At 35.7% G+C, this 25,866-nt stretch overlaps 1 protein-coding gene across 1 annotated transcript in view; it reads left to right on the top strand.

Moving 5' to 3' along the window:
- GTDC1 (glycosyltransferase like domain containing 1) overlaps positions 1-25,866 on the top strand; it is a 325,354-nt gene that overhangs the window by 284,448 nt on the left and 15,040 nt on the right. The window contains exon 6 of the mRNA XM_049773569.1: positions 10,786-10,895. Coding sequence (XP_049629526.1) covers positions 10,786-10,895 — 110 coding nt within the window. The remainder of the gene's footprint in view (positions 1-10,785; positions 10,896-25,866) is intronic.

The raw sequence follows: 25,866 nt of genomic DNA, 5'->3' as shown, positions 1-25,866 counted from the left end.
TTGGTTTGTGACCCACATCCAACAGTACTCAGAGCCTATCACTAACTCTGTGCAAAAGGGTCACTCCTCGAAGTACTTGGGATCCACATGTATATAGTGCTAGGAACCAATCCAGGGTTGGCTGCATATAGGACAAATACTTTAATCTTTGTCCTATATTATTTTTTCCATCATACTTCAATTTTTAGGCACAATGAATGAGTTATCTTCGGAAGACAAATGAAAATTATAAATACATGATTTCCGTAAGTTATAAAATTAAAAAGTAACGAGAGAATATATATATCATATTCATAGGAGGTGATCTAATTTTAAATCAATTTGATTTAACAGTGGTAGAGCATTTGCCTTGCTTGCAGCCACCCCAGGAGGAAATTGGTTCAATTTCCAGCATCCCATATAGTCCGCCAGCTTGCCAGGGGTGATTTCTGAGTGCAGATCCAGGAGTAACCCCTGAGCACCACTGGGAGTGGCCCAAAGAACAAATCAAATCATTAAATAAATAAAGTTTTAAAAAATAAATAAATATAATCTGATTTAATAATTTTTAACTCTGTATCATGCTTTGTGTCAAACATGGGAGAAGGTAAATAAATGCATGGATCTTGCCTTCATGTAGTATATAACATAGCAAAATGAATAGATAAAACATGGAAAATAGAGTATTTCTAGAAGCAGACAAACATTGATAGACAAAGGAAAAGGTCTTAGAGATTTAAAATGGGTGGCTACGTATAGAAAACAGATTAAAATGACATCGAGGAAACAGAACTTCTAAAATCACAAAAAAAGTCTTCATCATAAGTTCCACTCCTTGACCTGTGCACAGACTGAGACCCCTAGATTAGAGGTCTGTCTTTATCATCCCGATCAGAGCAGAAGTCTCCCATACGGCACAGAAACACCAAGGGGAGAGTAAATGAACATGAAAGGAATCTACATATAATCCCATGACAATATATTCCAAGGGTAGAGAAACCCTGTATCTCTTAGGCCAAGGGGATTCCAGTTATGGATGACCCCAATATTTACTGTGCCTATGCGGGGGACGGGGAGACAAAAAACACTAAATAATCCTTTTTTTTCTTTTTTATAATTTTTTATCTAGTTTTTGTCGATTTCTCTGTAGATATTGAAGTAGTTGCCCATTTTTTTAATTATATATTTACTTTTTCTTTCTTTTCTCTTCTTCCTCTTTGCGCCTTGTCATATTTCCTATCTCAAGACCACGGCAACTATGTGGTGCATATTTTTAGTGCTGCAGTGCTCACTGGATATCTTATTTGATTCCTCTTTTTTGAACTGTTGTGGTTGTCTCACCTTCTTCTTTTCCCCATCGTCCCTCAAACCAAGGATGAGAGCCTCTAGAATGACTCTGCTCATAGTCGGCATAGTTGATTTTTACCCCATTATATTACCTTTCTCTTCCTCAAACAAAACCACATAACTTGAACTTTCTAGTCCTGCCTCCCAATTGGAAGGGGCAGTAATGGAGTCACCAAGACCAAACAGTTATAAGACCACTAAGTAATAAACTAGACACAGAAGGGACCATACGTTCTAGCAGCCCCTGAGGGGGAGAGTGGAGGATATGGTAGGCAGGTTGGGAGTGTTTGTGGGATGACAATTCGGTGGTGGGAATCCCCCTGATTCAATGTAAATATGTACCTGGAATATTACTGTGAACGATATGTAAGCCACTATAACTAAAATTAAAATTATATTAAAAAAATAAAATGGGTGGCTACATATGTAAGTTAAAAAGAAAACAAATTTCAAAGAAATTTGCATGCAACTTTTAGTATTTAACTTTGAATATATATATTTGAATATATATATATATATATATATATACTTTGAATATATATATTACTTAACATTTGATGTTATAACATGAAAAATGTGTTGTCATGGCCAGAAAGATAGGTAAGGCATTTGCCTTCTATGCAAAAGGATGGAGGTTCGAATCCCGGCATCCCATATGGTCCCTCGTGCCTGCCAGGAGCGATTTCTAAGTACAGAGCCAGAAGTAACCCCTGAGCGCTGCCGGGAATGACCCAAAAAGCTAAAAAAAAAAAATGTGTTGTCATATGGTGACTGCTAGGTATTGGGGAGGTTGTAGACTTTGCAGTTCTCAGGACTGTTCCTACCATTTTGCTCATTCATAACCACTGGTAATGCTTGAGGGGCCATATGCCATACCAGCGGTTTGAACCAAGGCTGGCAGGGAAGAAGGCAAATGCCTTAATCCTTGTACTATCTCTCTGGATCCTTTACTTTGTCTTCAGTGAAATGAAAGGTACAGGACAACTAAAACTGACCTCATACTGATAAGGAAAAAATATATATAAACATAAATGTTCCTCTTGTATAGAAGTGGACTGGGATCCTTCTCACCAAACAGTTGTGAGTAGTAATTTTTATCTGAACTCATCTAATATGGAAGAGTGAGGAGTAGGAAATTTTTAGTGCTTACTTGTATTCTGAACTATTTTTATTACAGTGAATATGAAGCTTTTTATAACAGGAATTTTTAGTTAGAACATTGTAGGATCACATGTAATTTTAAGAATAATTGAGTCATCTTCTGGGACCTCATTGATACAAACATGCACTCTCCTATCCCATACGTCTTTGATGTTCAGTTTGTTCATTTTTTTGGTGTTTGTTTGTTTGGTTGGTGGTTGGTTGGTGTGCTTAATCCTACAGATGCCCAGGTACCATATATAGGTCCAGGATTGAACTGGGTCAGTTACAGTGTAACAGTCAGTTATAGTTAAGGCAAGTTTCTTAAACCCTGTCTTATCTATCTGGCTCCCTTTTTAAATTTATTCTAAACTTTCTAGTGAGCTCTACTAATATCATTATCAAATGTTCTATTCTCGTCCTTTCTGCTACTGAACATATGCAATGAATGTTTCTTTTTAATTTGTCATTGTGTTTTTCAGTACTATTATTTCCTTCTGAGAGTTGTTGAGATTATGCATATTACAGCCTAATTTTTAAGCTTCCTGTAAATCAGTGCAAAATAGGGCAAAATATATTCCAATCGGAAAGATTTTCCAGTCAGTAATTATTATCAAGGTCATTAAATACTTTCCTACGTTGAACCGGCAGAAATTTACCTCTATTAGTGTTGAACAGTCAGGTAAATCTCAGGACAATTACAAGAATGTATTTCTTACATATCTCTTTCAAGGAAATGTTATAATTTGAGAGGAAATAAAAGTGAATAGCCATTTTCTTTTATACCTCCATCATCACATTCACCAAGAAGATATAGATATGTTTTAATAACAAATTGAAGAGAAGGAAGAATTTAATTTTTAGATCTGAGAGATCATTATATACTCTATGATGTTTTAAAGTATGTAGAGGGCAGGTGGATCAGTTAAGTGGTATGACACATGCCTACATGTTCAAGGCCCTGAGTTCAATCTTAGTATCATATCTCCAGCACCACTTTGTGTCTTCCTACACTGGCTGGGAGTGGCTTCCTACTCTGCCAGGAGTAGCACAGGAACCCGCTTAAAAGTAAAAATTAAAGTATATGGAATAGTGATTACAAGAGAGGGTTAGACCCAGTTCATCTTAATGAAGACACTGCATGGCCCACTTGTTCTTTGAAGCATAGCTGTCCACTGGCCTCCTTGTTTGAACTATAAAGAAAGAGAGTTTTATTGGCAGGTTATACACTTTTATAAAATTGCTGTTTGTAGGATAAAAGGAGAGTAGAAATAATGGCTGAAGAGGTACAGTTTGGAAGAAGGAGGGGGCATCCTTTCTTTTTACAAAGGGGAGATTTAAATGGAGATCATTTATAAGATGAAGTGGGGAAAATGATTCTTTAAGTATGGTTTCAGGGTAGTTTTGTTGGATGAAGCAAGTGGAAAGATTTAATAAGGTAAAAAATAGTTTAGTCTAAATATACTATATGAAAGCTATGGATCAACTTATAAGGAAACAAAATATGACCCTTTGTTCCAAAAGTAAAACAACATAAAATGTCAGAGAATCAGCAGAGACAGGAGTACGAATTAGTATTAGCATTTTTATCTTAGGGAATTGCAAGAATGAGTGCACAGTTAGGGAAAACACAAGAGATAAGAACAGAATAGAGATGAAATGATCTGTGAAAATCACCTAGGAATAGTAAATTACAACTATTGTTTTTAATAAATATTTTCAGGTTAAAGGACAATTTAAGAATGCCAGAGGCATTAATGAAGAAATTATGAAATAGGAATGGGAGTACAAGATTTAGGAAGAAAACTAAAGACAAGAACACTGATATTTAAAGGAGAAGCCAGATAGACCATCTAGAGCTCTATTATACTGAAATTTGTTGGATATACTCTTCTCATTGCTAGTGTGGGGACATTTAAGATATGAATGTGTGAAACTAATATGCATAAATACAAATTTTATTCTTTTATTACTAAATTTACAGGCAATGGACTATTTCAACAAGGTGATAAAAAAAAGTTCAGGCAGGGGGCCAGAGGAGTGGCCCCTAAATGTCCTACCAGTGCTTTACACATGCTAACCTAGAATGGACAGTGGTTCAATTGCCTGACGTCCCATATGGTCCCCCAAGCCAGGAGCGATTTCTGAGAGCATAGCCAGGAGTAAACCCTGAGTGTCACCGGGTGTGCCCCCCAAAAAACTAAAAAGCTCAAGCAGTTTAAGATTCTCTCTTGATATTTCCCTGATTTCCATTCTTTAAAGACTTCTGCTGTGACATACCTTACTTTTCTCTATATGTCATCTGTACTGTAAGGCTTCTGTGACATTCACAGCAACTATAATTCTACTCTTGTGCCTATTAGGGCTTCAGACTTTCTTTCAAATGTACCCAGGACTGTCTTCCTAGATATGCACACCCACTCTTTGAACCCGACGTGGATGTTCCTTCCTTAGGCTTTTAACTTGGGAGTTGGGGAGATAGTGCATAGCTTTGGGGATGCTGAGTTCTCATCTTTTTGCCATCAGTACTTCATTTTTCTAGAACAAGGTAAAAAGGGAAAACATCGTGGTATATTGGGGTCTGTGTTCCATTTCTATGGCTTTTTTTGCATACCTTAAGTCCTTAGCATTTCTATGAAGTTTTTGAGGTTTTGACACCTATTAAGACTAAACTTCTTTTTTTTGGTGTGGGTTGGACATCTTTCTGCCCTGAGATATTGCCTTCCCTAGAGCTATGAAGCTAATAACTTGGGTTTTTTCTGCCTATGTTGTGAGTGTAGGGGTGATCAAGTAATTTGGTTTAAAAATTAAATGTTAAAATACCACAAGCCCAGAGATAAAGACAAGAGATTATTGTACACTAACAATGTCAGGAATTTCTTTATTTTAACATCAAATTTGTTAATATAAATATTTTACACTTTCTTCCAGATAAATAACTAAAGCTATATTAAGTTATTTAACATATCTGTGGTCATAGAGCCAAGCAGTAGCAGAGCCCCTTTTTCCAAAACTATACTTTTTGCTCTCCCTCTAAAAACAAAAACTACTCAAGGATAGAATGTATTTTGAAATATACCCACAGTGGATAATCTTATTCTAGATCAACCATATATAAATGATGGTCAGTATATTTAGTAGATTTAAGAAAGAAACACTGGTCCTATGGAATTGAGGGAAGTAGACATCGTGGAGTGGGGTTTGAGGGAGGGTAGAATAGAGACTGAGAAGTTAGTAGTTAAAAGAGACTAATGCAGGGACTAGAACTGTAGTATAGCAGATATTTTTCTTCCATATAGATGACCTGTATTTGATCCCTGGCTTCCAATATAGTCCCTTACACTCCACCATGAGTGATCTCTGAGCACAGAGCTAGGAGTAACCCCTAAGTATTGCCAATATGGTCCAAAAACCAAAAGAGAGAGAAACAGAGAGGGCTAATGGGAAATTTTTATTTTTTGTTTGTTAGTATTTGTTTTAGGGTAACAAACACCTTGTACTGTTTGGGGACTTATAGCCATTTCAATGCTCAGGGATTACTCCTGATGGTATACAAGGATCAGTGTGGTATCAGAGTTCAAACCCAGTTTTCCCACAGGTATAGTATGTGCTCTAATCTATTGAGCTCTTTACTTGACCTGTGAATTCTATTGAAAACTCCATTTAAGAAATAGAAGCAGGGGCCAGAGTGGTGGTGCTAGAGGTAAGGCATCTGCCTTGCAAGCGCTAGCCTAGGATGGATCGACCACGATTTGATCCCCTGGCATCCCATATCGTCCCCCCAAGCCAGGGGCGATTTCTGAGCACATAGCCAGGAGTAACCCCTGAGCGTCAATGGGTGTGCCCCCCTCCCAAAAAGAAGTAGAGGCAGCATATGCAGGAAAACCAAAAATGCTCATTGATAAATATTTCAGGGATATGGAAGAAAGCAATTTTCAATAAATATTTACTGAATGAATGTTAAATGAGGAATAGGAAGAAATTCAGCTCTAAAAAGCAAAATGGGAAAGGCAATAGAGAGAACAGATATAGGAAGAAAAAAACACATGGAAACAGTTTATGCTTTTCAAATGTTCTGAATAATATTTGGGAATAAAAGCTGTTCCTACTGTGTCTGCTGCTTCCAGTATGCCTGAAATATTTCTGCGCTGGTCTCTCCTGCCATAATTGGGCTGCAGAGGAATGTGTTCTCAGCCAGATTGTTTCATTTTTTACCTAGTCAAGAGTGTGGGAATTGTTAGGAAGCTTGGATTTGACTCATCTAGAATATTTTGTGATAAATCAAGTTTCCTTGATGGGTAGTTGTCATGTGTGGAGAACCTATGGGAAATAAGGAAGTATACTGCTATAAATAATAAAAAATGTTAAGTGTTAAGCAAAACTTTTACTTCAGTTTGTGAAGAATGCTAGAAGGGTGGTTTCTTTAAAATATTTTAAAGTGTATATTTATAGCCATAGGACACAAACATAATGTATTTCCTAGGTAAACTCTAGCAGTATTGATTAGTTCATGGCAAATATTTTTTCTAAGCATTAACATCTGTTTATCTTAGGAAAACAGATTGGGGGAGGAGCAATAGCACAGTGGGTAGGGTGTTTGTTTTGCACATGGTCGACCTGGGTTAGATCGCCGGCATCCCATATGGTCCCCAGAATCTGCCAGGAGCAATTTCTGAGCGCAGAGCCAGGAGTAACCGCTGAGTGTCGCCCAGTGTGCCCAAAAGAAAAAAAAAAAAGATCTTGAATACATAGTCTCTTTCTACTTTCTTTTACCTAACAGTGTCTCAGATATTTTCCATGTCATAAAATATACCTTTATGTTAGTGTTGTTTTGAAGCCACACCTAGCAGTGCTCAGGGCTTGCTACTTCTGTTAGGGTTTACTTCTGCTAGGGTTCAGAGGACTTTCTGGGTTGGTGGAGATTGAACCCGTGTCGGCTACTTGCAAGCATGTGTCTTACCTGCTGTACGATCTCTTCTGCCCATGAAATATTTTTCTGTATTATTTTAAAAGACTGCTGTTGAAAATAAATGTGAAGCTAAATATATTTTTCACCCTCTTACTGATTTTTGCCATTATTAACAATGCTGTTATGAAAATCCTCTCATTTATTTTCTCAGCACTTTTTTCATTTTTTGAAATAAAAAACCTTTAAAAATGGAGTTACTAGGGCAAAAGTTATATACATTTTTAGGCTTATTATATCCTCTGAGATATTGTTTCTATTAAGATTCCCACTAGCAGCAATACATGAGAGGAGCAGTCTTAAGATCTGATAAGTCTACAAGTCATAGAAAACTGAGTATATTAAGTGTGGATTTTAATCTTGACAGCTGTTGGCAGAAAGTGAGGCACTCAAAACATTGTTTTACAATCCCCTGATCTGCATACTGCTTTATGCTAAAATCATGAATATGAGAATTTCACATAAGATTTCTTAGAACGGAATTTAAGACAGATTAACATATTTCTCTAAATAGGCTTATTAATGCCATGTGTGTTGCGACAAGATCTATGAATGGATGACCTATTGCATATCTGGCATGAGTTCTTCATTTGAAAAAAATGTGTTGGGCTCTACAATTAGATATTATCTTTGTCTGATATGATGATGAGCAAATATGTGTGCACATCTTTAAAATTAAATGTTAGATGATTTTCTAATTTAAAAAAATTGGCTAAACTAGCTACGTAAATTTTGAGGGAAAATGATGAAATGATCAAGTATTTACTTGTGTCAAGTGTATGAAATCTGTAAATTTAGATACCACTTTACATGCCATTATAGTATGTTAGAGGTCTTCCTCTTTTACCACCCTTATGTTTCCAGGAGTAGTTAAAGCCAACTCCCTATCATGCATTTTTGACATCACCAAGCAGGCAGCTGGGCTGTTTTCACCACCTTTTATCTGGAATTTAATCTATGTAGTTTGGGGTGCAAGACTTGTGAAACTGTTTATGATAGCATCGTTGGAAATCTTTTTGCAGTTTTTAAAAGCCCACTATTTCTCATGATCTCTAGGAACCACTTATACTATTGCATTCTCTAGTGATAACTTTAATATATTGTTTTCAATAACTTTCAGTGCTTTGAAATGTTAGGTCATGTCTCATAAAATAATTGCTAACTCAGGATTAAAATCCTTTGCTTCTATTTTCACCAGTGCAAGTGAATGACTGTTAATACCATCCCAAATTAGCATCTGTTCATATTGTCTTCAGTTAATACAACTTGCAAACAGCATTCTATTCACAATAAAGTGACTAAATGTGTGGCATTATGAACAAGCTTATAAAGAATTTAGTATAAAATTCTTCTTCTTTTAAAGAATAATTTTGGGGGGAAAATCTTACCTTAATTTTACCTATATGTTACAGTTCAAACAAAACGTATTCATACAAATTTCTGGGTCCTTATGTAAAGTGACTACTAAATATGATAGCTTTTGACCAACATATTAGATGGCAGCTATTTGGTATATATTTTATAAAATACTGAGACAATCTAGGAAGATTTTAATGCATTTATTTTATAAAGAAACATATAGGTGCATAAGAAAATATAGGTGCATAAAGTCAGCCACTTGGAAAATAAAGCTTTTGAATTCATTTAAGAACTATATCTTTCCTCAATTAAGCAGCCTTCCAACCCCAAACCACATGTACTTTTTTTTTACTTTCATACAAAACCAAACAAAAGAAAAAAATAGAAGAAATTATTTAGTATAGATATTCACTTGAGGAACCATAGCCAAAATTTTGGAGCTCAAAAATGAAAAATCTAGAGGACTGAGTGGCTAGATTTCCCTATAGTGTTACTCCTTCCTTAAGATATATTATGTTATTGTTTCCATTCTTTTCATCTAAGTATTTTCAAGAGAATCAGACTAAAAGAACATATTATAGATTAGGTGGCAGCTATTTGATTGATATGGTTAAAGATAGCATATGGTGTATTCTTTACTTTCAAACTGTTTTGTGTCTTTGTTCTTGCCCACAGCAGTAGTATATGAGTACTATCCAAAAACTTCCCAGTGGTACATGTATAATGCACATCATCTCAAAAAGCGATGAACATTTGCCATTACATTCTTTATTATTTGAAATAAATCAAACTGAGAGATAGAGAGCTTAAAATAAATTGTTACAGAACTCTAATTCTATCTTACCATTTCATAAGATTTTAAATGCTGTAAAAAATGTTAATCAGAAGATGCATTTGTTTTAATTCTTGGTACTGAAAATATTGACTGAATTGTGAATTAACACATTTAGGGTTGCAGATGTCATTTTTCATGATATTTCCTGAATGATGTAATTTTCATATTTCGTATAGCAGTTTGATCAATTTACAGATTTATTTTACATAATTAGCTAGTAAATGAGAAATTCAATTGCTGATATATAACTATTTCTCTGCAATATAAAAATAAGCTAAAATTATAAATTATAAATAAAAAACAAATATTTTGAAGACATCTGGTCCACATCTGTCTGAAGTAAGATAATTTAAAACAGTGTAATTCAGTGCAAGAAATACTGAAATATTCACACCTTAGATTGTAAAAAATAACTCACTCCATTTTAATGTGGATTTTTGAATTGGTGAATTTTTTTTTATTTTAGTGTCTTTAGCCTCCTCTTTTGTCATTTCAAAAAAAAGACTGACAAGTTAAACAAACAAAAATATTTTAAAGCCTCCACTAAATTAAAAATTCATTATTGCCATTCTTATATGATGACCATGTTCACCATATGTTAATACTCAGAAGATATAGATTCAGGCCTATCCAACTATTTAAAATTAAAGATTAGCTAGTGAGTCTATGATCTTATTCCCTAAATTGTGTGTTCCTTTTGGGTACAAAGGGAACCAGTAAATGTGATAGGAAGGTATTCAAACTTATAGAAATGAGATGCATCTTTGATAATGTTATCAACAGCAGAAAATTGTTCTTAAAAATCTATTCTTCCTTTGGTTAAAGACCTGGGTTAAGAGGAAAATTAAACATTCTAGAGGAAAAGAAAATGAATTAGATTTCCTAAAGTCTAACTGAAACATGTTTAAAATATGATTGATTTACCTTATAATAAAAGACTATAGCTCCCTGAGACCTCAGTGGGGTTTGATCTATGAAAAAGAAGTTATATTCATGAAAAATGCTCAATACTGATGCTTCAATATTGATTATAAGGGAATTCAGACACTTCCCTTTCTAATAATAAGGTATGAAAGGAACTAATACAATGAGCAGTAAAATACACTTTCTAACACATATCCTAAGGTTTCACGGGCTTTATTTTGGTTTTTATTTTCAGGGAACATGATAAAGATCCTGAGAGATTTTTTAAGGTACTCATGCAACTGAAGGACCTGCAACTCAACTTCCATGTATCTGTTCTTGGAGAAACCTTCTCAGATGTCCCAGGTATCATTTTGGAATTTTCTAATGTGTGTTTTGGCGGATGACATAAGCTCCACAATTTAAGTATTAATTTCCAGGTTTCCTTTGTTAGAATAATCAAGATGAGCACTGTTAACCGAAAGATTATACGATGGCATTAAAGTCTGATTCAATTAAAAAAATACTTAAGTAAGCATTCTTTGATTTAAGTTGAGAACGTGAAGTCATCTCTTTTATCAAATATAGTTTATACGATGCATCTTGATGTAAATAAAATATATTGCTTAAGGCATCTTAACACTTAAGGAAAGTGGAAATCTGTAATTGGATATACAACCTCTCACCTCCGGGTCACTGGTTTGAATCCTACTCACATTGGTGATGGCTAAAATACATTACCATCTGTTAGGTGGCCTGTGTAAAGCAGCCTGGCATCAAACTTGTAATAAGGGGCACAGTCCAGATTATAGTTGCCATTCATTCTTGCCTTTTTGATTGAATTTGAAGGGGAAAAAAAAAGAAACAGGAAAATCCAAAACTGAACTCATCCTGAATGTCTCATAACTCCTAATCTCCCTAAAAATACTATCTTTTCTTTTACCCTACCTTCTCACACTGTCTTGTTTGGATCAGTAATATGACCCTTTTCCTCAGCATTTAAATATTCTTTATGCTTTAGATGTCAACATTTTTAAACACCAAATATGTATGTAGATAATAAGATTCAAAAATTATCTCTGCCACCAGATCATTTAGGGACCAGTTTAGTATATTTTCCTTTACAAATTACAGTACTTCCTTATTCCTACATTGTAGTACACCCCAGTAGCTTCAACTAATATGATTCTGCTTCTGCCCATAGCATGTAAAACTCCAAGGTTTTTTTTCCATTTCCTCTAGGAAAGGCATCAATCAGGCTTCTTAAGTTTTAACCACCTGACCATTTGTTGTTATCTGATCCTTTATCTTTACTCCAAATCATTTCTTTCAATTTGTACTTATCTTGGTTAGAACACCTTCAGTTCTTTGACATCATAATGCTTACCTGTGTTTCCAATATAATTCGTTTTTGCTCTCATTCACACATAATCGCTTTCATTTCACTCTTACTAAAATGTAAGTGCTGTAATGCTAGAATGTATGTTTATTTTATCATTCAACCCAAAGTCTTGTACAGTGCCTACTACATTGTCAGGATAAAATGAATATTTGTTGGACAAAGAGGAGAAACAATGTTAAATCCTTTAAGCAATTAATAGCTTTGTTGAGAAGGAAATGCTTGTGTATAAACCCAGAAAACAGATAATTACATTTTTTTATTAATACTGATAAATGTGGGCCAAGGAGATAAAACAGGAGGTAAGATACTTGTCTCACACATGAATAGTACCATAAAGGGTTACTTTTGAGCACAAATCTAAGAATAGTGTGGCTTAGCTCCCATCCCTGCAAATAAAATTAATATAGACACATGTGACTTGAAGCAGAATATTGAAGAGATAAATATTGAATAGCAAAAGGATGAGGGTATTTAATTTACTGTTTAGTAAATTTCACTGTTTAGTATGGTGAGGGTACTCAACTAAGTAAAATGGGAAAACTGCAAAAAAATTATAAGTAATATCTACTTTATATAGGTCTGGTGGGGTGAGCAGATGGAAGATCTTGACAACCAAAGTAGATTAGGTGAAATAAGAATAAAGAGTAGTTGTTGCACAGGGATAAAATTGGATGAAACTTGTATTTAAGGAAACCTTATCTTAAAATAATATGGAGGCAGAATTGCAGTGAGTTTGAAGGGGTATTTCACAAGTCAATTAGTGGCTGAAAGATTAGTGAAAGGACTATTCAAGGAAATTATTTGGTAGATGGGTAGCTATAGAGAAGGAAGCAAATATCAACTCATAGGCTAAATTAGAAGATTCAGTTTGAATTGTGACAGCTTTGAGATATTTGTGGATGAATTCAGAGAACTAGCTCTAAGAAATCCATAAGTAGAGGTATTCTTAGACAGTTTCCTTTTTGGGTAATTTTGGGCCAAAGCTACAAAGAAAACTAGGATTTTATTCAAATGACAAAGACAGTGAAACTACCACCATGGTAGTCTCTCATCCCATGCTTTAACATTGAGCGATTTAGAGTAGTATGGAGAGTTGGAAGAGGATGGAAAGCAATTATGGGTCCAGGTACTGAATGTTCAGTAATTTTAGATTCACTATTATTAGTCACTTGCTTCACTTTTATGAGAGAGGAAATCCACAGAGAGCAATACTTGGTCACTACCTTCAGAGAGCTGGGCCTTGGTGTGTGTGTGTGTATATATATATATATATATATTATAATGTATTATATAATAATTCTATATAATGATATATAGAATTAATTTGTGAAATAATCGGATGATATTAGGAAAAAGCAATAGGAAAGGCATCATATTATCCAGTTCAAATGAGACTCCTTTATGACATAACTCTGATCCATCTTGTTATTTTACATATCAATTGACTCTTTAGGGCAACAGTGCTTCATTTTACTTGTGGAACCTGGTTGGGTCCTCATTAGGCTGCAAGCCTGACTTTAAAAGTTTACTTAGCAGAACTTTTGGTACAACTTAAAGCAGGGGTCTCAAACTCAATTTACCTGGGGGCCGCAGAGGCAAAGTCAGGGTGAGGCAGGGCCGCATAAGGGATTTCACACACACACAAAAAAAAAGTCCTCAAATGTCATTATTAACAGTTTTAATTATTTCTTCTGAACATGAATAGAACATTGAGTGAAGATCATGAACAGTTCTCCTGAACATGGCATCTTTTGCCTATTCCTTGCTGACAGAGACTTGATAGTGCTTCTTCTCACAAATCTGAACCACATTTGGCTATAGAGAGGAAGCAGTTGAGACCCTCACTATGGCTTGAAGATGATCATCATTAAGTCTAGACCTGTACCTTGACTTCTTGAAATTCAATGTGGAGAAAACTTTTCACACAAATATGTGCTCCCAAAAAGGCACATGGTGCGCTTAAACATTCAGGAAAGCTCAGGGAAGCAAGGGGGGGAGGGGCAATTCTCTAAAGAATTGCCCATGCATATCTGATTTTCCACTAATCTCCTGAACTTGGCTTTGAGGTCAGAGTTGCATTGCAGGTCAATGAGCTCCATTTGAAGCAAAGGAGGGGCATCTTGCACATCAAAGGAAAAGGGGTCCACAAAAATTTGGAAAGTGGCTCTATGCTTTTTCAAGTCTGAAAATCTGTGATCAAATTTCTTCTCTAGCTTAAAAATAGCATCAACATACTTCTCACCAATGAATGGTATGCCTGCATCCACAAGTTCCTTGCATGCTGGGAAATGGCAAAGGTTTGTCTGAGAAAGCTGGGATTTCCATACCACAAGATTTGTGGAGAATGCTCTCCTGTTGTCATAGGCAGCACTGATAAGCTGCCCGGCATTCTCATCCTTCTCCATGAAGGATTTCACTTCTTCTCTCAACTCAAAAAATATTTTCAGGACATTTCCCCTGCTGAGCCAATGGGCCTCGATGAAATAGAGCACATCTCCATATTCTGACTCTATTTCCTCTAAAAAAGCATGGAACCTCCTGTGCTTTAAGCCCCTGGATCTGATTTGGTTGATGCATCACAACAACACACATCACATTGTCACATGGCAGGCATTTACTGCAAAAGCCTGCTGAGAGACAATGCAGTGAAGACCAATGGCCTTCTCTACACTCTCCTCTTCAAGATTTTTTGAACAAGTGCCACCAGTTCATTTTTCCTTCCTGTCATCGATGGCACTCCATCGGTTATTATTCCAACAAACCTCTTCCATGGCAAACCTGCATTCTCAATGACATCACACCAATGCCGAAATATCTCATTAGCGGTGGTCTGGCCATGCATTGGAATTATTGTGAGCAGCTCCTCTGTCAATTCAAAATTGCAATCAACACCACGGACATAAATTGTGAGCTGTGCAGTGTCTGTTATATCTATGCCCTCGTCAAGAGCAACTGAGTATGCATCATAACATTTGGCTTTCTCACACAGTTGATGATAAATGTCACTTGACATGTCAGAAATGCACTCTGCCACAGTGTTGGCAGAAAGGCTGATTTTGCTAAACTGACCTTTCTTTTCCGGACAGATAATACTTGCAGCCTATAACATACATTTTTCAATAAACTCTCCTTCTGTGAATGGTTTCCCTGCTTTAGCAATCGTCTCACTAACCATGTAACTAGCTTTGACTAATGCAACATCTCTTTGGTTGCTTTCTTGAAGAAATCTTGTTGCCTCATTAGACATGCTTTAAGACTGGCAACCCGCTTGGCTCTCTCATTTCCTTGATATTTTGCACATTCCTCAGCATGTTTAGTTGAATAATGGCATTTCAAGTTGTATTCCTTGTGCACTGCAACTTTCTCTGAGCAAATAAGACATGTGGGGATGCCCCTGTGCTCAACAAATAAATACTGCGTCTCCCACTTTTCCTGAAATTGTCTGTGCTCATCATCAATCTTTCTCTCCACTGCAAGCTTTGATGAAGTCATGATGAAGGTATGACAAAATCTAATCCTGTCATGAACTTCTCTCCCTTCTCTCTCTTAGGCCTCCGATAATGCAAGGGACAGCGGGCAGGAGCAGCGGAAATGACGTCTGCGTTAGGCACAAAGTATTCGCGGTTATTCACTTACCGAATATTCGCAATAAAAAATCGCATTAGTAAGAAAAAAGTCACAAAAATCTCATTAAACATTTGCATACCCCAAATGGAACTGCTCAGAGTATGCAAAAGTTTAATGCGATTTTTTTCTTACTAATGCGATATTTATTGTGATTATTTAGTAAGCGAATACTTGCAAATACTGCGATATTTGAAGGCCAGCCGCGAGTCCCAAAATATTGTATGGAGGGCCACAAATGGCCCGTGGGCCACGAGTTTAAGACCCCTGACTTAAAGTCAATCCTGTCATTCACTTTATCCTGAGCATTGTTCTAAGCTATTAACAAATATTAATTCTTTACAATAGTTCAATATTACTATCTAGATTTTTTTCTCAGATGGAAAAGCCTATGAGGCTGTGAGTAATTAAATTAATTAATTCAAGTAAATAGAACTCATTTACTTTTCAATCGTCTTGTTTCATATCAACTTTTTCTTAGAGTTTAAATATAATTTTCCCCCAGTTCATCATCTAGCAGAAAAAGAAACACAATTCTTCCTTTTCTCATAGTCTCTTCTAAGTCTAGTTAGCTTATCGAAGTTCCATATTATATCATGCTACTGATATGTATACTGTGGTATATCAGCAAGAACAGTTATTCTCACAGCTATTAATATATGTTTGTTTCTTACCTGGTCCTTTGTCAAGTAATTCTATCATCTGTCTATCTATTTGTCAAGTAATGCTCTTGCTCATTCTAATAGTCTATAATTATTATTACCCCATTTCATTGAAAGAGAAATCAAGACCCAATACAGAGCAAGCAATCTCCATAATTTTTTAATAAACAAAAGTTAATTTGAGATGTGGGGAGGGAGATATACATACATATATACACATTTATAAACATTAATATGATGAAACAACAGATGGTTAAATTTCAGTCAGAGGCAGTCTGTAGTGGAAAACTTTAGTCAACTTCTTCCCAAAAGTATGTATGCCTGGGACCTGAGCCTCAGTACCTCCCATCACTGTTTTGTTAGTTTAATTGGAATAATAGTTTACGCAACTAATATGTTTTAAGGATACCGTTTCATACCTCTTGAAAAATATGCATGACATACCCTAAGCACTGCCATTGTGATGCTTTATCTCAATCTATTTAGCCTCTCCAATGTTTATTTGAAAATATAAAACCGGGGCCCGGAGAGATAGCACAGCAGCGTTTGCCTTGCAAGCAGCCGATCCAGGACCAAAGGTGGTTGGTTCGAATCCCGGTGTCCCATATGGTCCCCCGTGCCTGCCAGGAGCTATTTCTGAGCAGACAGCCAGGAGTAACCCCTGAGCACTGCCGGGTGTGGCCCAAAAAACAAAAAACAAAAAAAGAAAATATAAAACGGGGACTGAAGCAACTGTGGGTAGGGAGAATGTCTTGTATGCAGTTCTTGCATGCAGAACAGACTCAGGTTCAGTCCTTAGCACCCCATATCATTCCCTGGTCTCTATCAGGAGTGATTTCTGAGCACAGAGCTATGAGTCAGCCTTGAGCACCACCAATTATGGACAAAAAATATAGAGCAACTTTATTAACTATTGACTACTTTCCAATATGTTTTTGTATTTCCAAATTCTGTTGTAAAGTTATCCTATCTAAAGAGGATCAAAATAGATTTTAAAAATAATATGTGGGAATTGACATTTGTCGAGGCTCTGTGACTTCCTAAGTTATACTTCAGCAAATATATCTGTAGACTGAAAAAGGTAGGAAATAGAAGTAAGAATAAGATTAAGAAATTTACCTACCCTAGTCATGTTAGTGAGTTATAATAAAAATTTCAGCACATTCATATAATTTAGGGAAATGAGCTTTCTAAACTATTGGTACAGATTTTATTTAATGGGTCAAGGAAGCTGTTGAAAGAGCTCAAACACATGCTTTGCATGTGGAAGTCCCAGGTGATCACTGGCACTGCATGATTACCCAATAGGAGCAATGCCTGACCAGGGAGCCAACTAGGTGTGGTCCATAAGTCAAAATAAACAAACTGAAAAGAACACCTGAATTTTCATATGTTTGATGTGAATCTTCATTTCCAATGCAAAAAGACAGTAATGTTGCTGACTTAAAGTGTTTACTCTTATTTTCAATACCCCATATTGAAAGTTCATTTCCCTTCATTAAATTTTTCTCAGGGACTAGAGAAATAATACAACAGCTAAGGTGCTTGCCTTGCACATGACCAACCAAATTTGATCTTCAGTATCCAGTAGGGTCCTCTGAACCCCACCCTGAATGGAGAGCCATGAGTAAGTCCTGAGTATGGCCTGATGGGACCCCAAAATAAAAACAAAAGACATAAAACAGCTTTTAGATGAACTGAAAAGACTAGAAATCTGTCAATGCAGCAATGATTTTTGCCCATTTTCATGACAAGGTCACATATAGGTCTCCTGAGATGTCGGTGTGCATGCGTGCGTGCGTGTGTGTGTGTGTGTGTGTGTGTGTGTGTGTTTCAAAGCAAACTCTTTAGGCAGTAATTCAATGGAATGTGGTTGTGTACTTAGTAATTTCTCACAAATGATCATCTAAACAAAATATTCTTTTTCTATGAATAACTAAAGCTTTAGTTTTATAAGGGTTCTTTTCCTGTTGTAGATAAAGTGGCAAAAAGAGTTAAATTCAGACTTTAGTAAAGCCAAAAAATTGCAAGAGAAGTAAAACCTGAACTACAGTCTTGGCAGACAGAAGTCTTTCTGGTTCACCTTTAATTTGGGGTTAAGAACAGTATGTGGAAAACTTCTGGTTAGTATCTAGCATGACAATGATTATTACTGTGATCTTAGCATATTACTGATCCTTAGCTCTGGAGTCAAATGTTGGATAATTATATAACATTTCTCTCCTCCCATCTTTCCTTTCACTCAAACCTCAGCTACAATTTTATTTTCAGCAGAGTAACTATACTAAGAAGGAAATAAATATTAGAAAGCAAGATTCTGCAAACACAAATAACTTACTGTGCAAAATGTGAATATGTAAATTTTTGAATAAAGAGATATAAAGCTACCAACAGATGTAAGACTATTAAAGCATAGATCAATGTTGAGTTATAAAATAACCTAATATATAATGAAAAGAGCATGATAGTAAAATCAAGTAAACTTATTTCTCTGGACTATACCATTTTCTATTCATTCTCCTTGTATTTTCTTTTTAATTTTATCACCTTCAACTTTTCCCATAATAAAATTAGTTACTAAGCCTCCATTGTGATTTAGCACCTTATTGTAGATAGTGAAGGACTTTGGTTCTTTCCATATGAAATCCTATTGTGACTGGGAAACAAATGTTTTTATAGTTTTGTTTCTATAAGCCATACTCTTGTTTATATTATAATATTTTCAAATAATTTCTTAAGGGACCATAGTGATAGCATAGTTGGTAGGGCAAGTTTGCCTAACATCTGGCTGACCCAGGTTCAATCCTTGGCACCCCATATGGTCCAGGAGTGATTCCTGAGCACCACTGTGCATGACCCCTCCAAAAAAAATCACATAATTTCATAAATACTGTATTTAACCTTATCAGTTACCTAATTATTTTAGATAATTAATCAAGTATTAACATCCCAACATGTAACTGAAAATATTGACCCTTTAAGAAGCATGGATTTGTGGTAGAGTCTTCGTAGACAGTCATTTTTATGTGATTCTTGAAAATGGAGTAAAGCATTTTCATTATAATGTTGTTGGGAAAGTCAGGGCTCCAAAAATCTGAAGTATTTCATCTCCCAGTGCTTTGCTGAAGAAAATAACAAACGTAATGAGAAAAATAAGGAATATTCAAATGAGTACATGCTCCTGATAGGAAAGCATAAGTGTTCTCACTGAAACTACAATAATTAAAATAGTTTATTTAACAACAGTTCAGTGAATATAGAATATTATTGTATATATTATTAAAATTAGTTTTACATCAATAATAAAGTTTTAAAATTCATACTAAATAAATAAATGGACAGAGTAGCAAAGAAATAACTTACAGAGGAGTATCAGGGGAAGCATGTCATATCAGAATGAGATCAAATGTGAAGCTCCAAAGTTTCCCCCCTATGGTTTTATTGAGATATGATGACTATGCAGCATTGTTGTATGAATATTTTTCCTTGTGATGTGAACTTTTAGGGTTTACTCTGAATCATTTCCATGCATACTATATTGCCACAATTACTATAGTTTATCTGAGGCATATTATAATCCTACCATATCCATAAAGAAGCTTGTGCTCTCTCATTATCATTGTCATGATAGTTGTTAGTATAGTTATTTCTTTTAACTACACTCACTACTATTTATGGTAAGCTTCATACCAGGGGCTGGTCTTTCCAGCCCTCATCTCTAATGTCTCTGGGTATTATTACTATATTGTCTTTTATTTTTCTTAAAGTCCATAGATGAGTGAGATTCTTTTGTGTCTATCTCTCTCCCTATGAGTTATTTCACTCAGGATTATAGTTTCACTTAAATACTCTCATTATCTACAAATATTGTCACAAATAGTTAAATCTCATTTTTGTGAGACTATTACTATTACTATATATACATATACATATATCACATCTTTATTTGTTAACCATTATTGGACATTTAAGTTGTTTCCATAAAGGAGTTATTGTTAAGTATTTTTTAGTATTGTTAAGTATTGTGGTTAAGGCCAGAGTGATAGCACAGAGGTAGGGCAGTTGTCTTACATGCAGCCAACCCAGGATGGACCTGGGTTGGATCCCGGTGTCCAATATGGTCCCCTAAGCCAGGAGTAACCCCTGAGTGTCATCCAATGTGACCTAAAACCAAAAACAAGTCTTCTGGTTATGAACATGAGGAGACATGTATCTAATTGAAATAGTGTGCTTTCTCTATATTCCTAGAAATAGAATTGCTATATCATTGGATAGCTCCATTTTTTTTAATTTTACTAAAATCTTCTTAATTAACCATAGTGAACTTAACAGTTTATAATCCCATGAAAAATAACAGTGCACAGGATTCCTTTTACCCTTATCTTCACAGCATTTATAAATGCTTGGGGTGTATTGTTTTATGTGTGTGTGTGTGTGTGTGTGTGTACAATTTTAACAGTAGTGAGGTAGTATCATTATGGTTTTAATTTGCTTAGTGATATTAAAAATCTTTTCATGTACCTGTGGCCATTTGTATATGTTATTTGAAAAAGAATCCTTTCAGTTTCTTTGCCCATTTTTATCTATTATAAGAATTTTCTCCTGCTATAGAGTTGAGTTCTTCACATATTTTGAATATTAATTTTATCAAATATACAGTTAACAAATGTTTCCTCCTTTCTGTGGCTTTTGATTGTGTCTTTTACCATGCAGAAACTTTTTACTTTGATTTAGTTCTACTTTAATTTTCAGCTTGTTGGTTGGCATAGTTTACATGCCATATCCCAAAATTTATTATAAAGAGCCAAATCAACGAACATTTTTCCCATTTCTCTTAAGAGTTTTAAATGAGAACATTTAAAAGAATGATTCATAGATTTAAAGGCATGAAAGTAAGGAATGGACAAAAGTAGAAAATTTGAAAATCAACATATATATAAATGTAATACACAATATGATTAGGATAATAAATTTAATTTATTTATGCTAGATCTAAAATATGTTATCTTAAGTGAAGACAATTTATTGTCCTCATGAAATGAAATGAAAAGTAACTCTTATGTGCAATAAAAATGCAAAATATATTTATATATATGATAGATTATTTTAAAGCATCAACAAAATAAAAGTTCAATATACTGAATTCTTTGTACCAGACACCTGATATTTTATCTCATATCATAACAATACTCTCCCTAGGTAAAATTATAGTCCTCTTTGCAAAGACATCAAGACTTAAGTTAAATAATTTGCTGATAAACAATAGAGGTGATAAGATCTGAAGAAATGAATACTAAGTAAATCATACCTGGGCAAAAATTATCTTTAACTTTTCCAGTAATATATTAAATGCAAAATGAAAGATAGGAGATTGGTTATATTGATCAATGCAATAAAAAGTAAAGATCTAGTTAAAAGTGGCCAGCTTATAGGGAACATCATATATGATCATGACAATGTCAGTTAGATTTCCAGAGAGTTATGTAAAATATTAAGCCCTTTGAAAATGTGAGTTAAATTTTAATTCTGAAAAAACATTCTAGGGCAAACATTCCCAAGACTTGCTCTTATTCTATTACTTTTTGCCTCATCCCTTATCCCGAGACCATAATTCTACAAAGGATTCCATTTGGTCTCCCACACTAATAAAGTTTGATATTCAGTTCACTCAACTACTAAACCCAAACCATCCAAGAGAATCATATATTATAACAATAATAGGAATGTGTTTTATAGACTTAGAGTGGGATAAATGTAAATTTCCTTTGAACTAAGTGAACTTTTCAAAGGTCTGCATCACTCTAGTCTCTCATGCCCTCTGTTCTCTTAACCATTATCTAAATATATCATTGTATTTATATTTACTACCATGTCTTACTTTTACTTTTCTTATCTTACTTCTTACTTACTACCATATCTTAAATAAATAAATATTTATTGCTTAAAACCCCTCTTCTTCCCCTCAAAGCAACATGCATACCCTTTCTTACCAGGCAAAATTCCAACTCCAAGAGCTATGGTGTAAATCCTTCCTGTTTTATACTCTCAGGCTTTTCTGTAATACCTTCTTGAATGAGGTCAATGTCAGAATAGAGCACTATAGGAAAAGAACATCTAGAACAAGTAGCTGAGCTATTCTAGCTCTGTAAATTAGTTTACCAGTAATTTAGTAAATTAGCCTTAACTTACTTGTCTATAAAAAAGTAACATTAAAAAGTTTAAACTGGAGGTACGTCAGAGATTCTGGTATTGCAATTTTTTATTATTTTTTTATTTTTGTTTCATTTACTTTTGGGGGGGCACACCCAGTAGTGCTAAGTGGTTATTCCAGTCTCTGCACTCACAAATCACTCCTGGGAGGGTTGGGGGATCACATGGGATGTGTGGGATCAAATGTCAGTCTGTCACAGGTCAGCCGCATGCAAGGCAAATGCTTTACTGCTGTGCTATTACTCTGGCTCTTGTTTTTTTTTTTTATTATTATTGGCATAATATTGGTTTTCAGAACCATGTTTTTAATAGTATGATTTTATACTTCCTTTTTTTTCAGGCAACACCTGTTTGATACTCAGGAGTTACTCCTGGCTAAGTGCTCAAAAATTGCCCCTGGATTGGGGGGACCATATGGGACCCCGGGGGATCGAACAGCAGTCCTTCCTTGGCTAGTGCTTGTGAGGCAGACACCTATCTCTAGTGGCACCTCGCCGGCCCCGGTTCCAGTTTCATACTTCTTAAGGATACCATTTAAGTCAGGGGTCTCAAACTCAATTTACCTGGGGGCCGCAGAGGCAAAGTCAGGGTGACGCAGGGCCGCATAAGGGATTTCACAAAAAAAAGTCCTCAAACGTCATTATCCACAGTTTTAATTATTTCTTCTGAACATGAATAGAACATTGAGTGAAGATCATGAACAGTTCTTCTGAACATGGCATCTTTTGCCTATTTCTTGCTGCCAGAGACTTGACAGCGCTTCTTCTTCTCACAAATCTGAACCACATTTGGCTTTAGAGAGGAAGCAGTTGAGACCCTCAGTATGGCTTGAAGATAATCAAAATTAAGTCTAGACCTGTACCTTGACTTCTTGAAATTCAATGTGGAGAAAACTTTTCACACAAATATGTGCTCCCAAAAAGGCACATGGTACGCTTAAACATTCAGGAAAGCTCAGGGAAGCTGGGGGGCAATTCTCTCAAGAATTGCCCAGGTATGTGTGCTTTTCCACTAATCTCCCTGAAGTTGGCCTTGAGATCAGAGTTTCATTGCAGGTCAATGAGCTCCATTTGAAGCACAGGAGGGGCATCTTGCACATCAAAGGAAAAGGGCTCCACAAAAACTTGGAAAGTGGCTCTGTGCTTTTTCAAGTCTGCAAATCTGTGATCAAATTCCTTCTCTAGCTTAAAAATAGCATCAACATATTTCTCACCAATGAATGGTATGCTTGCATCCACAAGTTCCTTGCATGCTGGGAAATGGCAAAGGTTTGTCTGAGAGAGCTGGGATTTCCAAACCACAAGATTTGTGGAGAATGCTTTCCCGTTGTCATAGGCAGCACTGATAAGCTTTTTAACATCTTGTAATATCTTTTTTAGTACATTCAGCTTATGTGTGATGTCAACAAGAAAAGCTAAGTCCATGAGCCATTTGTGATCACTCAACACAGAAACAGTATTCCCATCCTTCTCCATGAAGGCTTTCACTTCCTCTCTCAACTCAAAAAATCTTTTCAGGACATTTCCCCTGCTGAGCCAATGTTGGTACCTTGATAATATAGAGCACATCTCCATATTCTGACTCCATTTCCTCTAAAATAGCACGGAACCTCCTCTGCTTTAAGCCCCTGGATCTGATTTGGTTGATGCATTTCACAACAACACACATCACATAGTCACACGGCAGGCATTTACGGCAAAGGGCCTGCTAATGGACAATGCAGTGAAGACCAATGGCCTTCTCTACACCCTCCTCTTCAAGTTTTTTTGAAACAAGTGCCACCAGTCCATTTTTTCTTCCTGTCATCGATGGCGCTCCATCAGTTATTATTCCAACAAACCTCTTCCATGGCAAACCTGCATTCTCAATGGCATCACACCAATGCCGAAATATCTCATTAGCGGTGGTCTGGCCATGCATTGGAATCATTGTGAGTAGCTCCTCTGTCAATTCAAAATTGCAGTCAACACCACGGACATAAATTGTGAGCTGCACAGTGTCTGTTATATCTGTGCCCTCGTCAAGAGTAACTGAGTATGCATCAAAACATTTGGCTTTCTCACACAGTTGATGATGAATGTCACTTGATATGTCAGAAATGTGCTCTGTCACAGTGTTGGCAGAAAGGCTGATTTTCTAAACTGACCTTTCTTTTCCGGACAGATAATACTTGCAGCCTGTAACATGCAATTTTTTTTAACAAACTCTCCTTCTGTGAATGGTTTTCCTGCCTTAGCAATCATCTCACTAACCATGTAACTAGCTTCGACTAATGCAACATATCTTTGGTTGCTTTCTTGAAGAAATCTTGTTGCCTTAAGACTGGCAACCCGCTTGGCTCTCTCATTTCCTTGATATTTTGCACATTTTTCAGCATGTTTATTTGAATAATGGTGTTTCAAGTTGTATTCCTTGTGCACTGCAACTTTCTCTGAGCAAATAAGACATGTGGGGATGCCCCTGTGCTTAACAAAGAAATATTGCATCTCCCACTTTTCCTGAATTGTCTGTGCTTGTCATCAATCTTTCTCTTCACTGCAGGCTTTGATGAAGTCATGATGAAGGTATGATAAAATCTAATCCTGTCATAAACTTCTCTCCCTTCTCTCCCTTAGGCCTCCGATAATGCAAGGGACAGTGGGCAGTAGCAGCGGAAATGATGTCTGCGCTAGGTGCAAAGTATTCGCGATTATTCGTTTACCAAATATTTGCAATAAAAAATCGCATTATTAAGAAAAAAATCGCAAAATATATCATTAAACATTTTCATACCCCAAACGGAACTGCTCGGGGTATCCAAATGTTTAATGCAATTTTTTCTTACTAATGTGATTTTTATTGTGATTATTCGGTAAGCGAATAATCACGAATACTGCGATATTTGAAGGCTGGTCACGGGCCACAAAATGTTGTACGGAGGGCTGCAAACTGCCTGCAGTCTGTGAGTTTGAGACCCCTGATTTAAGTTGACTCTGATGGGTGCTTTTTCAGGGAACTATTTTATATCTCTTCTAAACAAATCAACTTATAATGCCCACCACTCACGTCTAATTTTGAATCTATATTTAACATTTGAGAGACTCTCCATGCTGTTTTCCATGGAGAATGGACCAATTATATTCCCATTAATAGTTTATAAGGATTCCTTTTTTCAGTATAAAGGATGTCAACTTTCAAAGTAGGGTGTATGTCTCTACCTTGGGGAGAGATTTCACATGTAACATTTTCTAATGTGAAAAAGCATTAAGTATATTAATTATTCATTTTAAAGTACATTTTCTTTCCTGAAATTCTGCTTTCCCATTCCCAAATCCTACCCTCAGGCAGGTAATAATCCTTTGATCTAGGCCTTCACAGTTTTTCTAGCCATTCTGCCTAGTTCTCCATCCTATCATTGTATTTTCCTCTTTCTTGATCTCAATAGTCTTAGGTCTCTTTT

Source organism: Suncus etruscus, chromosome 5, assembly GCF_024139225.1.
Source record: "Suncus etruscus isolate mSunEtr1 chromosome 5, mSunEtr1.pri.cur, whole genome shotgun sequence".
NCBI classification, from domain to species: Eukaryota; Metazoa; Chordata; class Mammalia; order Eulipotyphla; family Soricidae; genus Suncus; species Suncus etruscus.
Note: the sequence above shows the minus strand (reverse complement) of the source record. Positions and strands in the feature narration are given on the sequence as shown.